General features: G+C 52.0%; 1 protein-coding gene across 1 annotated transcript in view; it reads right to left on the bottom strand.

Annotated features, from left to right (window-relative positions):
* The window catches only part of Cacna1s (calcium voltage-gated channel subunit alpha1 S), a 63215-nt gene that overhangs the window by 24513 nt on the left and 27034 nt on the right, over positions 1 to 11668 (bottom strand). Inside the window, exons 11-19 of the mRNA XM_047520493.1 lie at positions 10908 to 11133; positions 9520 to 9727; positions 8412 to 8532; positions 7753 to 7867; positions 6004 to 6097; positions 5268 to 5337; positions 2320 to 2452; positions 1439 to 1568; positions 388 to 447 (exon numbers count right to left, since the gene is read on the bottom strand). Coding sequence (XP_047376449.1) covers positions 388 to 447; positions 1439 to 1568; positions 2320 to 2452; positions 5268 to 5337; positions 6004 to 6097; positions 7753 to 7867; positions 8412 to 8532; positions 9520 to 9727; positions 10908 to 11133 — 1157 coding nt within the window. The remainder of the gene's footprint in view (positions 1 to 387; positions 448 to 1438; positions 1569 to 2319; positions 2453 to 5267; positions 5338 to 6003; positions 6098 to 7752; positions 7868 to 8411; positions 8533 to 9519; positions 9728 to 10907; positions 11134 to 11668) is intronic.

Here is an 11668-nt window from a genome sequence, read left to right as displayed (position 1 = left end):
GTAGCAAAGGTCTAGGAACAACTCCCAGCGTCCCAGATCCACTCTTAAGCTCAGTGTGCCTCAGTGTGGAAGAAAGTGCCACGGGCTTCACAGATGTGAACTGTACTCTGCTGGGGGTGGCAGGCCATAGTTGGTTTTCTCTGGCCTTCTACCCTGCCCCCGGCTTGCCTGCTCACCCTGGCTTGTGAGCTGAAACCCCATCCTGTCTCCTGGGTCCTGTGAGGCTTTCCTGTGGCAACCTACCTTCTTCCTGCTTTTCTCCTGCCCCTTAGTCCAGCCCCTGAGTGAAGTCAGTGTAAATAAATTGTATTCACATCAGGAAGGTCCCATTCCCTGGCCCAGAGAAGCCCCAAGCCCAGGGCTGGCTGTCCAGCAGCCTCCACTCACCTTGAGGACAATCTCCACAGTGAAGACGGAGGTGAAAGCAATGTCAAAATATCCAAGGATCTGGACATTGGGTTAGGGAGGGAGCAGCAGTGAGAGGAGGGTTGGAGCAATGATACCACCACCACATCATCACCACCATTACCACATCATCACCACCATTACCACCACCATCACCACCATCACCACCCCCCCACCATCATCACCATCACCCCCACCCCCACCATCAACACTACCACCATCACCACCACCATCACCATCACCACTACCACCACCACCATCACCACCATCACCATCACCACCATCACCATCAACACTACCACCATCACCACCATCATCACCATCACCACCATCATCACCACAATCACCACCATCACCCCCCCACCATCATCACCATCACCACCATCACCATCAACACTACCACCATCACCACCATCACCATCACCACCATCATCACCACCACCATCACCATCACCCCCCCACCATCATCACCATCACCACCATCACCATCAACACTACCACCATCACCACCACCATCACCATCACCACTACCACCACCACCATCACCACCATCACCACCACCATCACCATCACCACCATCATCACCACCACCATCACCATCACCCCCCCACCATCATCACCATCACCACCATCACCATCAACACTACCACCATCACCACCACCATCACCATCACCACTACCACCACCACCATCACCACCATCACCACCACCATCACCACCATCACCATCAACACTACCACCATCACCACCATCATCACCACCATCACCCCCCCACCATCATCACCATCACCACCATCACCATCACCATCACCATCACCACCACCACTACCATCATCATCCAAAGCACTCAGCAGCCAGAGCCCATCTTGCCCCTGTTGTGACAGCGCTGCTCACGAGGGGCGGAGCAGGCAGTCTGGATCTTTAGGAACTTAAACTAAGAAACACTGCCTATAGCCACTTGGAATATGCAGATGCACTCTGGGCACCAGAAGGGTGGGGATGGCTGATGCCCGGAGTGGGGGGCCACTCTCACCTGGTTCCGCACAGACTCTGCCCGGATAGGATCCTCAGCAGCCAGGGCAGCACTGCTGAGCAGGATGAAGAGCAGGATGAAGTTGGTGAACCAAGTGGCATTGACGATGCGGTGGCACAGGACGCGGATTCTGAGGGCAGAACGGGGGAGAGGGGAGCCGTGAGCTGCTAGAAATCTAGGCCCCATCAGCCACTATCCTGAAGAGGGACACTGCTCTGCTTCCTTTTCCCCAGGGCAGTAGAGAAGGATAGTCTTGCATTTGCATGGTCCCCTGGCTGGACAGGAGGGACTCTGCCTCCCAGTTAGTTCCTTTAGTCTCTGTCCCATCTCCCAGTGCAGTCCCTCCACCACATGCCCCCTCTTCCAATGCACCCCCACCCCAAGGTTTCCCTGCAAAAAGGATGGGACAGGCTGATCTCCATCCATGAGGCAGGCAGATAACACTCTGTGATCTAAGTCTGTGTATCTTAAAGCTGTAAAGTTATGAAGCCAATACAAACGATAGCTTTCCTCAGTTCTCACGCACTGGACACGCCTAAAACTGCTCTTAGCAAGGAACCAATAAACATGGTTCTTCTGGGTGTAACTGATACAATCTAAAAGCATTACTTCTCCCAGAAATACTAGCAATTTATTTATTTTTAAGTCCCCCCGCCCCCAGTGCTGGGCGTCAAACCTAGGGCCTCGCAAGTGCTGGCAAGTTCTCCACCACTGAGCTCCAGCCCAGCATTCTAAACAGGACACAAGATGTTAAGCTAAAGAATGAGTTTCTCTTAGTATAGTTGTAGGTATGGGGAAATAAGAGGTTTTTAAGGGCAGGGCAGCGGCTCTCTCTCAGAGCCTCATCGGTCACCCCACAGAGCTGCCAAGGGACCACACACTTATTGGTGGGGCTGAAGATGAAGAAGGAGCTGGCTTCTGGAATGGGCACTGCCTTCTCTTTGAGCTGCAGCTCAGCCAGGGGGCGAGGTCGGGGGCTCACTGGAATTTCGGGCTCATCTTCCTCATCGTCCCCTGTGGGGAGAGGGGAAGATATTAGGGGTGTCTTCCCAAACTTTGCTTCACCTGTGACTTCTGCGTGCCAAGCTCTTCTAGGAGTCCCTGCAGCCAGCAAGCACAGGGGACAGCAAGCCAATGTGGGACACTAGGGCATTAGCAGGGTCTAGCCTAGACATCTAGACTTGAGTTGTCAGGGGTCTGTGGGGCAGACCCAGAATCTTCTGGAAGTCAGTCCAGGAACAAGGTCAAGAAGTCTTTTTGCTGCACCTTCATCTCAAGGCTGGGTCCTCAATACCACCAATACACACTAGGAGTTGGGGCTGCTCTGCCACTAACTTGCTGTGCAGCACTAGACAAATCTGTGCCCTTCCTGAGCTTCAGCTTCCAAATTTGTCCTTTTTATTGTTATTTTTTTTTCTTTCTCATGGTGCTGGGGATTGAACCTAGGGCCTGGCACATGCCAGGCACGTGTTCTACTATTGAGCTACACCTGCCTTTGGCTTTTCAAATTGTGAATGGCCTATAATCCCAGAGACTTGGGAGGCAGAGGTAGGAGGATTGCAAGTTCAAAGCCAGTCTCAGCAACTTAGCAAAGCCCTAAGCAACTCAGTGAGACCCTGTCTCAAGATAAAAAATAAAAAGGGCTGGGGAATGTGGCTTAGTAGGTTCAATCCTTAGTATCAAAGAAACCAAACCAAACCAAAACAACAACAAAATAAAAAATTGGCAAGGAGCAGGAAGGTTATTAAAATAAATGGAGTCTGAGGTTCTCTCCTGGGCTAGGATTCTAAAAATAATAATTTGAGAGAGGAACTTCCTGCATGTAAAGAAGGCAATGAACACTTCTTGAGCTTCAGTCAGTCCCTAGGACCATGGGGGGTACTGGGGTAGAGGGGGGCGGTAGAGGAGGAGGATACAGACACGCCCAGTACCTGCAAGGTCTCAGGCCCTCTAGAGGGAGCTGAGGGTCTGAAGTTCTCAGCTCTAGGGCAGGAGGTCCCAGGGATGGTGCTGGGTGTGCTAAAGTGAGGAGTGTGCTGGAAGAGGTGGTTCCCTCACCTGTAGCCTCCTCCTCCTTTCTCCAGGGGCCCTGGCAGAGAGCCTCGGGGCAGCCAAGAGCCCCTGGATTCTGCTCTCCCACTGAAGACACTCATGAGGGTTCCCACCCATCCAAATCCCATTCCTGCTCCCTTCTGCTCCTCAGAAATTAGAACCCTTGCTTCCTCCTCTGAATGAGTGTCCTAACATGACATTTCCTGTCCTGCCTGGACTGACAAGGACACCAGGGGCACAATTTCTGCTTAATTGTACAGACTATTAATTCTTAGAATTGGCATCTGTTAGCATCTTTGCCTCCTTTTCCTTCTAATTCTTTTTTCATTTGTCTATGACCAGCTTATTTACTTTAGTGTACATATCTTTTGTTGTAGGCCATTTCATATTATTTTTTTAAATTAATCAATCAATTTTTTTGGAACAAGAGATTAACCCCAGGGGTGCTTAACCACTGAGCCACATCCCCAGCCCTTTTTATTTTTTATTTAGAGTCGGAGTCTTGCCAAGTTACTTAGGGCCTTGCTAAGTTGCTGAGGCTGGCTTTGAACTCATGATCTTCCTGCCTCAGCCTGATGAGCTGCTGAGATTGTAGGCACTCAGCTCAAATTAGTTTTCAAAAGAAGCTGGATATAGACACATTCAGTGCCCTTGCTAAGACCTCTCCTCCAACCCCGCCCACATGCCCTTCACGCCCTGCCCTCCTCCTCTTCTGCAGCACCTTCCCCTCTTCTCTCCTCAACTTTGCTACGTCAGCCACCCTCCATCAGCTTGCCAGCCACTCCCACCTAATACATGACACTTGTTAGATGAAACAGCTCCAGATGAATTATTCTAAAACTCCCATCTTCATTTCTGGTAGAGATCGGAAGAACATCTTATCAGTCTTACTATACCATATCCATTCAACCCACATTTCACTTCTCAAAATCCTTTCATGGATTCATTCATTCATTTTACTGAGGGCCTACTCTGTGCCAAACACTGTGCCATCCAGAACACAAAACATCCCTGCGGAGCTTAGAGTCATTGGGGAAAACAGATGGTCATTGGCTGATTCCACAAAGAGACAAAAAATTGCACCCATGACCCAGAGCTCCAAAGGACCCGTGAGTGAGCTGAGCAAAGCCTGGGAGCTCTTGGGCACCAGGGCTCTTCCAAGTGGCCTTTTAGGATTAATCCAGTCTGGATCTGCTTCTTCCATGTGTCTTCTCCTTGGTCCAGATGGATAGGATTTCTGGCTGTGTGCATTTATGAGATACTCACAGTTTATTCATGGCTGTGTCTCATCCACCCTCCCTCCTATCCCACCTTGTCCCCCCTTTAGGATTTTCACACAATGCCAGTCCTGGTCCTATTCCAGGCTCTGGATGGTGAGTGGTCTGCTTCATCCCCACATGGATGGGTGTGCCCTCCTTGAGGGTTCATTCAACATGAATGGCAGGAAGGTCACATGTATCCACCAGTCCCTGTGCTCCTTCAAAACAGGTCCTCAGCACTGATTCATGTATCCAGCACTCACTAAAAACTTGCAGAGGTAAATGAAAATAAAACGTGGATTTTTCTGCTGTGTGTGTGTTGTAGGGAGAGGCAAGCTGGCAGATAGATGGGTATATGCGAGGCCAAGTGAAGAAGGGACATCTCTCTGGTCCTGATCTCCACATGGAGGGCTCCAGGTAGGGAACACACGAGAGATTTCCTATGCAGAGAAGGTGGCACCAGCATATGCCCCCTTAATCCCAGCACCCTGCTCCAACCTGGGCTCAGGGATCCTCACCTGGGAAGTCTGCCGAGGGGTAGGGATCCTTCACCTCATTGACGTTAGATTCAAACTCATCAATTTTAAGCTGCAGGAAGGAACACAATGAAGAAGGTGGCAAAGCACAGCTGCAGTTGCATGCCCTGTTCACATGCTGGGGACCAGTGTAGCGTTGAACCTCTGTAATCCTCTGTAGCCCAAGGGGCAGGTGATACTGTGGTCATCTCTGGCTTACAGACCAGAGGTCAGGCTCAGCAAGGTCAGACTTCTTGTCCTGACTTCATGGGGCACAGTCAAGGCCCAAGCCTGTCCCAGCCTGTCAAAGTCTGTCTTCACTGGGTCCTCGGGTTCACCAGCAGAGGTGGGCTCCCCGGGCCGGGATCCCCAGCCCTTCTGAGCCCAGTTCCCTGACTCTTTTAACTCCATTTCCCCAGTCTCCAGGGATGTCAAGCTGTGCCAGGCTGGAATGGGCAGGGCGGGACTAGCAATGGCGAGTCAGCTCAGGCCTCTGGGTAGATAGGGGCATCATGGGAAGGTGAACGCCTCTTGCTCTGGGGCTTCCCTGACTGGGATGCCTGTGTCTCTCAGTACAGGATTCCCTGGAGCAGATGTATTCACAAGCCCTCCCTCAAAAGGATGCAGCCTCACCTGGCAAACGACCGTTCTCCCTCCTCCCCTTCCTGCCCCACCAATACCCTGAGGTGTAGGGGAACCCCTCCATGTGGTCTGTAAAGCACCCCACATGAGGGCTCACCTTGGCAGTGGTGGGGATGCCCTCACCCTTGGGTTTCTGCTCCAACTTCTTGGCCATCATGGACTTCTCCTCCTCTGACTTGTCTGGGAGACCCCTGGGTTGGAAAAGCAAGGAAACCTGAGGTGGAGTCCCAACCAGAAAGTTCTCAAGGGTCTTCTCTGACTGACAAGTTCCTCAGGAGGATCCTGTGATGGGCTGACAGATCTGGCTCCATGAGAATGTTACAGGCCAGACTCTAAGGGAAATGACTAAACAGACTCCATTTTGCTCTGAGACTCCATGTTATGTAGGAAATAAGCTTCTCCCATGGGGACACCTGCCTCTGCACCCATCATCAGTTACTTAGTGTGACATGTTTAACAATACAGAATGACAATTCCTATGTAAAGAAAAATTGCTCTCTTTTGATTCCTATTGCTCCTAAACAATGTACCATGTGAACGGTGATTGTGTGGATGTTGTAACCATTCTTTAGTTTGTACCTAGGTAAGGGTCATTTTGACCCACTTCTCCCTTTTTTGATGATCTCATGATGCTAGTTTGTAATTTCAAATCATAGCAACAGACACTTATGATTGATGTGATTATTAGTATAAGAACCCCTACAACCCTGTGGTCGGGGCTGTTCTCCCAATAGCCATTTTTTGGGGCATTGTATGAGACAGTCAGCCAGCCGGCTTAATAAAGACTCTCAAATTTTGACTTCTCAGTGGTGATCGGTCTGTTCTTAAGCTACACCCCATAACAGAACCCACACTAAGGGCTCAGGGGTCTCTGTGCAGGAAGGTGCAGGAATGGTCCCCAAATGGGATGATGGCAGGCCTGGGCAAGTCCCTTCTCTGATGAGAAGGCGTGATACACAGTTCAGGTCTGAGGCTCACAACCATACTCAATGTTTGTCAATAGTGAATGGGTGGAAAGTGACTTTGTAACTAGTTCATACAGAATTCATAGAAGTGGTTTGTCCAAGACAGTTCCAAGTCTTTGGAAATGTCTGGACTCTACTGCCAGTCTCTCTCTCCCTTGCTCTTCCCATACTGCCGCCATAGGAATGGGAATTCCATTCCTGCAGGCATGGGCATTGGGAGAAGCAGTACTCTGTCCCGAACCTCGTTACTCCCAGTGTGGTCCTCCAGTGACAGGCAGCTTTGGAAGCTTGCCTGAAATGCAGAACCTCAACCCACCCCACCTGGTTCAGACCAGCTGGAACAGAATCTGCCTTCTAACAAAATTCCCAAGCAAGTGATTAATTTGCAGCTTGAGTTTGAGAAATACTGTCTAGAGGAGTCCTAGTTCCACCCCCAGAGGAGGCCCTCAGGCTACAGAGAGTGACATGACACAGATGGAGACCTGAGGAAGCCCAGAGAAGCCAACACCCACTTCACAGATTGAGGGTGCCTGAGGTTCAGTAAAGGATGACTCCCTCCAAGAGGTACAGTGACTCAGTAGTAGGGCTGGGAGGAGAAATCCCAGAACCCCTCACGAGGATCGCCAGGCCCAATGCACCATGCTCTGCCATCACATCTCTGGAGGCCTGTCTAGAAGGTTAGGGTGCTTCTAGTCCTGCCCAAAAAACAGCTCACAGGACTGCAGCAACCTAGCTGTCCTGGTTGTAGGAGCAGGCCCATGGGAGAGGCCACGTGGCCGCTGGTCATCCGGGGCCAGGGAAGACCTTCCTGCTCCCCTAGATGGAGGCCGCGGCCAGGGCCCAGCACTCTGGTTCCCTCCTGCTGAGGACGCAGCACTCACTTGGACATCTTCCTGCGTTTTCTTTCCTCGGCCTTGGCCTTCTGGGCAGAAGTCAGGCTCTCCGCCTCAGCCAGGTTGTCCACAGCAATGGCCAGGAAGACGTTGAGCAGGATGTCTGAGACATCGAGCTAAGGAGCCTTGGGTCGGGGTGAAAGGAGGCCTCTGCCTGTGTTGGCAGGGCCTGGTGCTCACTGGGGTAGTGGAGCCTCTCTTGCTAGGGAATGTGCGAGCTCAGGGACACAGGCCAGAGTCTTCAGAGAAGCCTACCTCTCTGCAAGGACCCAGGGACCAAGACAAATCCATGAGGGGTTCTGAATGCACTGTGACCTTTGAAGCCTATCATTTCCTGCCATAACTGACCCCAGCTCCCAACCAGGCTGCATGAGGACCACCATCTGCGCTGTCCTCAGCTAAACCCCATGCTTCCTCCTACCTGCTCCAGGCTGGCTGGGACCAGTTCATCCCCCATGACCAATCATCTTCCCATGGTTCTCAAACCTTTCCAGTGGGAGGAATCATCCTGTAGCCATACCTGCCCTTGCTTCGTCCTATCCCCTCATGAGCGGGGCCTCCCCTCCAGCCGGAGGGCCTGGCTGCCTAGCAAGCGGGCACTCTTGACCCCTCCCTAAGTTCTCCGCACCCTGCTCCCAAGGGGATACAGTTGCCGCAGACGAAAAGGATGATGAAGTAAATGCACACCAGCACGCCAGGGTAGGACGGCCCGCCATAGGCCATGATCCCATTGTACATCACAGAGTTCCAGTCCTCCCCCGTCAGGACCTAGGGGGAGAGGGAGGAACGAGGAGATGAGAGGATGGAACACAGACGCCTGAGAGCCTTCCGTCAGGACCGCATTGTCTAAAAGGCCTCTTCCAGCTCCGTCATTCTCCCAGATCTGTCCTCTTTATCCCTGGGCACAGGTGACTGGTCCCTGCCCTCCCCAATGCCCCTCTTCGAATAATAGCATCTCATCAAGGTTCGGTAGGGTCAAAGAGTTTGATTAAGGGTCATCACTTCCCCAGTTCTGTTCCCAACCTCCAGGCTAAACTGGATTGCACCTAGCCAGGGCCCTGTCATTCCAGAAATAGTGTGAAATGTCAGGTCCCTTGAAAGGCCTGATGTCTGACCAGCCAGTAGAGTGAATGGAAGAAAGAGAAAGTGCAGCCACCCAAAGGACCAACTTCTTGTCATGCACGGCCCTTCTTGCTGGTACAACAGGTGGTGTTACCTGTGAGGTTCCAGCTACAACTGAAAGGAGTTTTTTTTTGCTTTATACTAAGAAAGCTCCCTGGGAGGCATTCGCTCTGAGAGCCTCTCACTGAGTCACAGCCATGCTCCCTTTGGTGGATCCTGGGGAACAGGTGGCAGAGCCATGCCTCCTGAGTGAGCAATGGTTCAGGCATCCCTCTGGGGGCTTTCCCGGGGTGGTCAGGGAGGACCCACCTTGTCTGGCTTTGCCCTCAGAGGCAGGAGTTGCTCCCCCTGGACTCCCAGCACACCCTAACTCCCGTTGCTCATCATCTGTTATCCTGCCTACCTCTCTGCAAGGACCAGGGACCAAGACAAATCAGAGAGATTGGGCACAGCCCCAGTGGGGAGAGAGGCCAGCAAGCATGGTAGTAGCAAGAAGTACAGGTGATGGGGGAGACGAGAGAAGGAGCTTAAGCTCCACCAGCAGATCCCAAAAGGCTCCTGGAGAAGGTGGTGCCTGCCCTGGTCTTTAGGGACAGGAAGCAGGATTCAGTAAGGCGTGCAGACCTGGCCTACCTGGAAGACGCTGATGAGGGCCTGGGGGAAGTTGTCGAAGTTGCTGCGCCGCACCTCGGTGTCCTCGAAGTCGTACCTTCCCCCAAAGAGCTGCATGCCCAGCAGGGCGAAGATGATGATGAAGAGGAAGAGCAGCAGCAGCAGGGAGGCGATGGAGCGAATGGAGTTGAGCAGGGACGCCACCAGGTTGCTCAGCGAGGTCCAGTACCTGAGGAAGAGGCGCAGCCAGGTGGGAGGAGGCGCAGTCCTCTCGCCGCGCTCCAGGGGATGTGGGTGGGCTTGGGCAAATGGCTTGGGACTGATGGGACGCGCAGGGGAAGGGCTGGGCACTGTCTCCCGCCGAACCCTTAGCTCGGTTTGTATTCCATTACTCCTCAGGAGAGCAGTGGATTAGTTTCTGGTCCCACTGCTAGGCTAGAAACCTGGCAAGCGTAGGGGCCATGCTGGGCATGGTGGCGCACGCCTGTAATCCCAGCAGCTCAGGAGGCTGAGGTAGGAGGGTCCGGAGTTCAAATCCAGCCTCAGCAACTAGCATGGCCCTAAGCAACTCAGTGAGACCCTGTCTCTAAATAAATACAAAAAAGGGCTGGGGATGTGGCTCAGTGGTTAAGCACCCCTGGATTCCATCCATGGTACCAAAAAGAAAAAAAAAAAAGTAGGGACTAATCCTCTCTTGGGCATCTCTCCGTCTCCTGTGCTTAGCCAGAACCTGGCTCACATTAGGGCTCAGCAGCTCCCCCTTATCTGAAGTTTCGGTTGCCTGTGGTCAGGTGCAGATAGTACTGAATCCTACACACACAGTACGGTAAGACATTTTCAGAGAGGGAGAGGAAGGCCATAGTCTCATATATTTTGTTACCGTATATTATTATAATTGTTCTATGTTAGTTGTGGTTGTTAATCTCTTACTATGTCTAATTTGTAAATTGAAATTTACGGCAGGCATGTGTAGGAAAAAGCATAGTATATGTGGGGCTCCCCGCTGCGCAGTGTCGAGTGTGACTGACACCGCATGTCTTGGAACCCAGCCCCCACTGATAAGGGAACGGAACACTTGTTCTTCCCCCTCCCCGCCTGCTGATCCCCGCTCTTGTTCTCTGATCTTCTTTCTTGTTTCCCCCTCCTTTCCCTACGTTTCTTCTCTCCCTTCTCCCTCTCATCTTCCTTGCCTTTGTTCATCCTTCTTTTATCTTTTCTAGGGTCCCCTCCCCTCTGTCCTGCCAAAGACCATGGTGAGAGAAAAATAGAGAAAGGAGCTCATAGTGGGGAGCCTGACTTCTCTGCCCCAGGGAGGTTCGCCCAGGAGAGAGGGAAGGAACCACCTGTGAACTTGGAAATGAGATGGGTGTAGACGCGGGCTACCCGGCGCCCCAGCCCGCAATGCTCACTTTGTGATCTTGAAGATCCTCAGGAGGCGGATGCAGCGGAGCACGGAGATACCCAGGGGCGACATGGCGCCCGACTCCACCAGCAGGATCTCCAGGATGCCGCTGCACACCACGAAGCAGTCGAAGCGGTTGAAGATGGACATGAAGTACTGGCGCAGGCCCAGCCCGTACATCTTCATCAGCATCTCGATGGTGAAGAGGGACAGCAGCACCCGGTTGGCGACATCTGCGGGCAGGCAGATGTCCCTTCTTTGCCCTGGATGGAGCCTCAACCCAGCACACCCTCCCCAGGTTTCCAAACCATGATGCTTTTTTCTTTTTTTTTTTTTAAACCTTCAAAACCCAGTAAAACCTGGTGCATTTTGCCCATTAGAGGAAACCTAATCTAAATTTCCAAAAAGCTAAGCCATACCGTATTTCCTTACATGTCTCACTTTTTCTTTCAAGTGGACCCTTGCATGGCCATTTACAAAACCCAAGTCCATCCATTTTCTCTGTCTTTATTATCTGGGCTTATCCCAGCAAACTTCCTCAAAGAGTGGTCTACACTGCGCTCTTCACCTCCCAATTTGTTCTGTTCCATTTGTTCTTCAACCCATATCTGTCTGGATCCACCCTACTCACTCCACCAACCAGCTCTCCAGGGTCGTCCATCACTCCATGTTGCCTGATTGCTGGACGTTTCAACCCGCTTTTTTCTGCTCCCCCAGATGCATGGGCTCTGTTGAACATCCTTTTCAAACATTCTTTTTCTGTCTGGC

The sequence above is a fragment of the Sciurus carolinensis genome, chromosome 12, assembly GCF_902686445.1.
Source record: "Sciurus carolinensis chromosome 12, mSciCar1.2, whole genome shotgun sequence".
NCBI lineage: Eukaryota > Metazoa > Chordata > Mammalia > Rodentia > Sciuridae > Sciurus > Sciurus carolinensis.
Note: the sequence above shows the minus strand (reverse complement) of the source record. Positions and strands in the feature narration are given on the sequence as shown.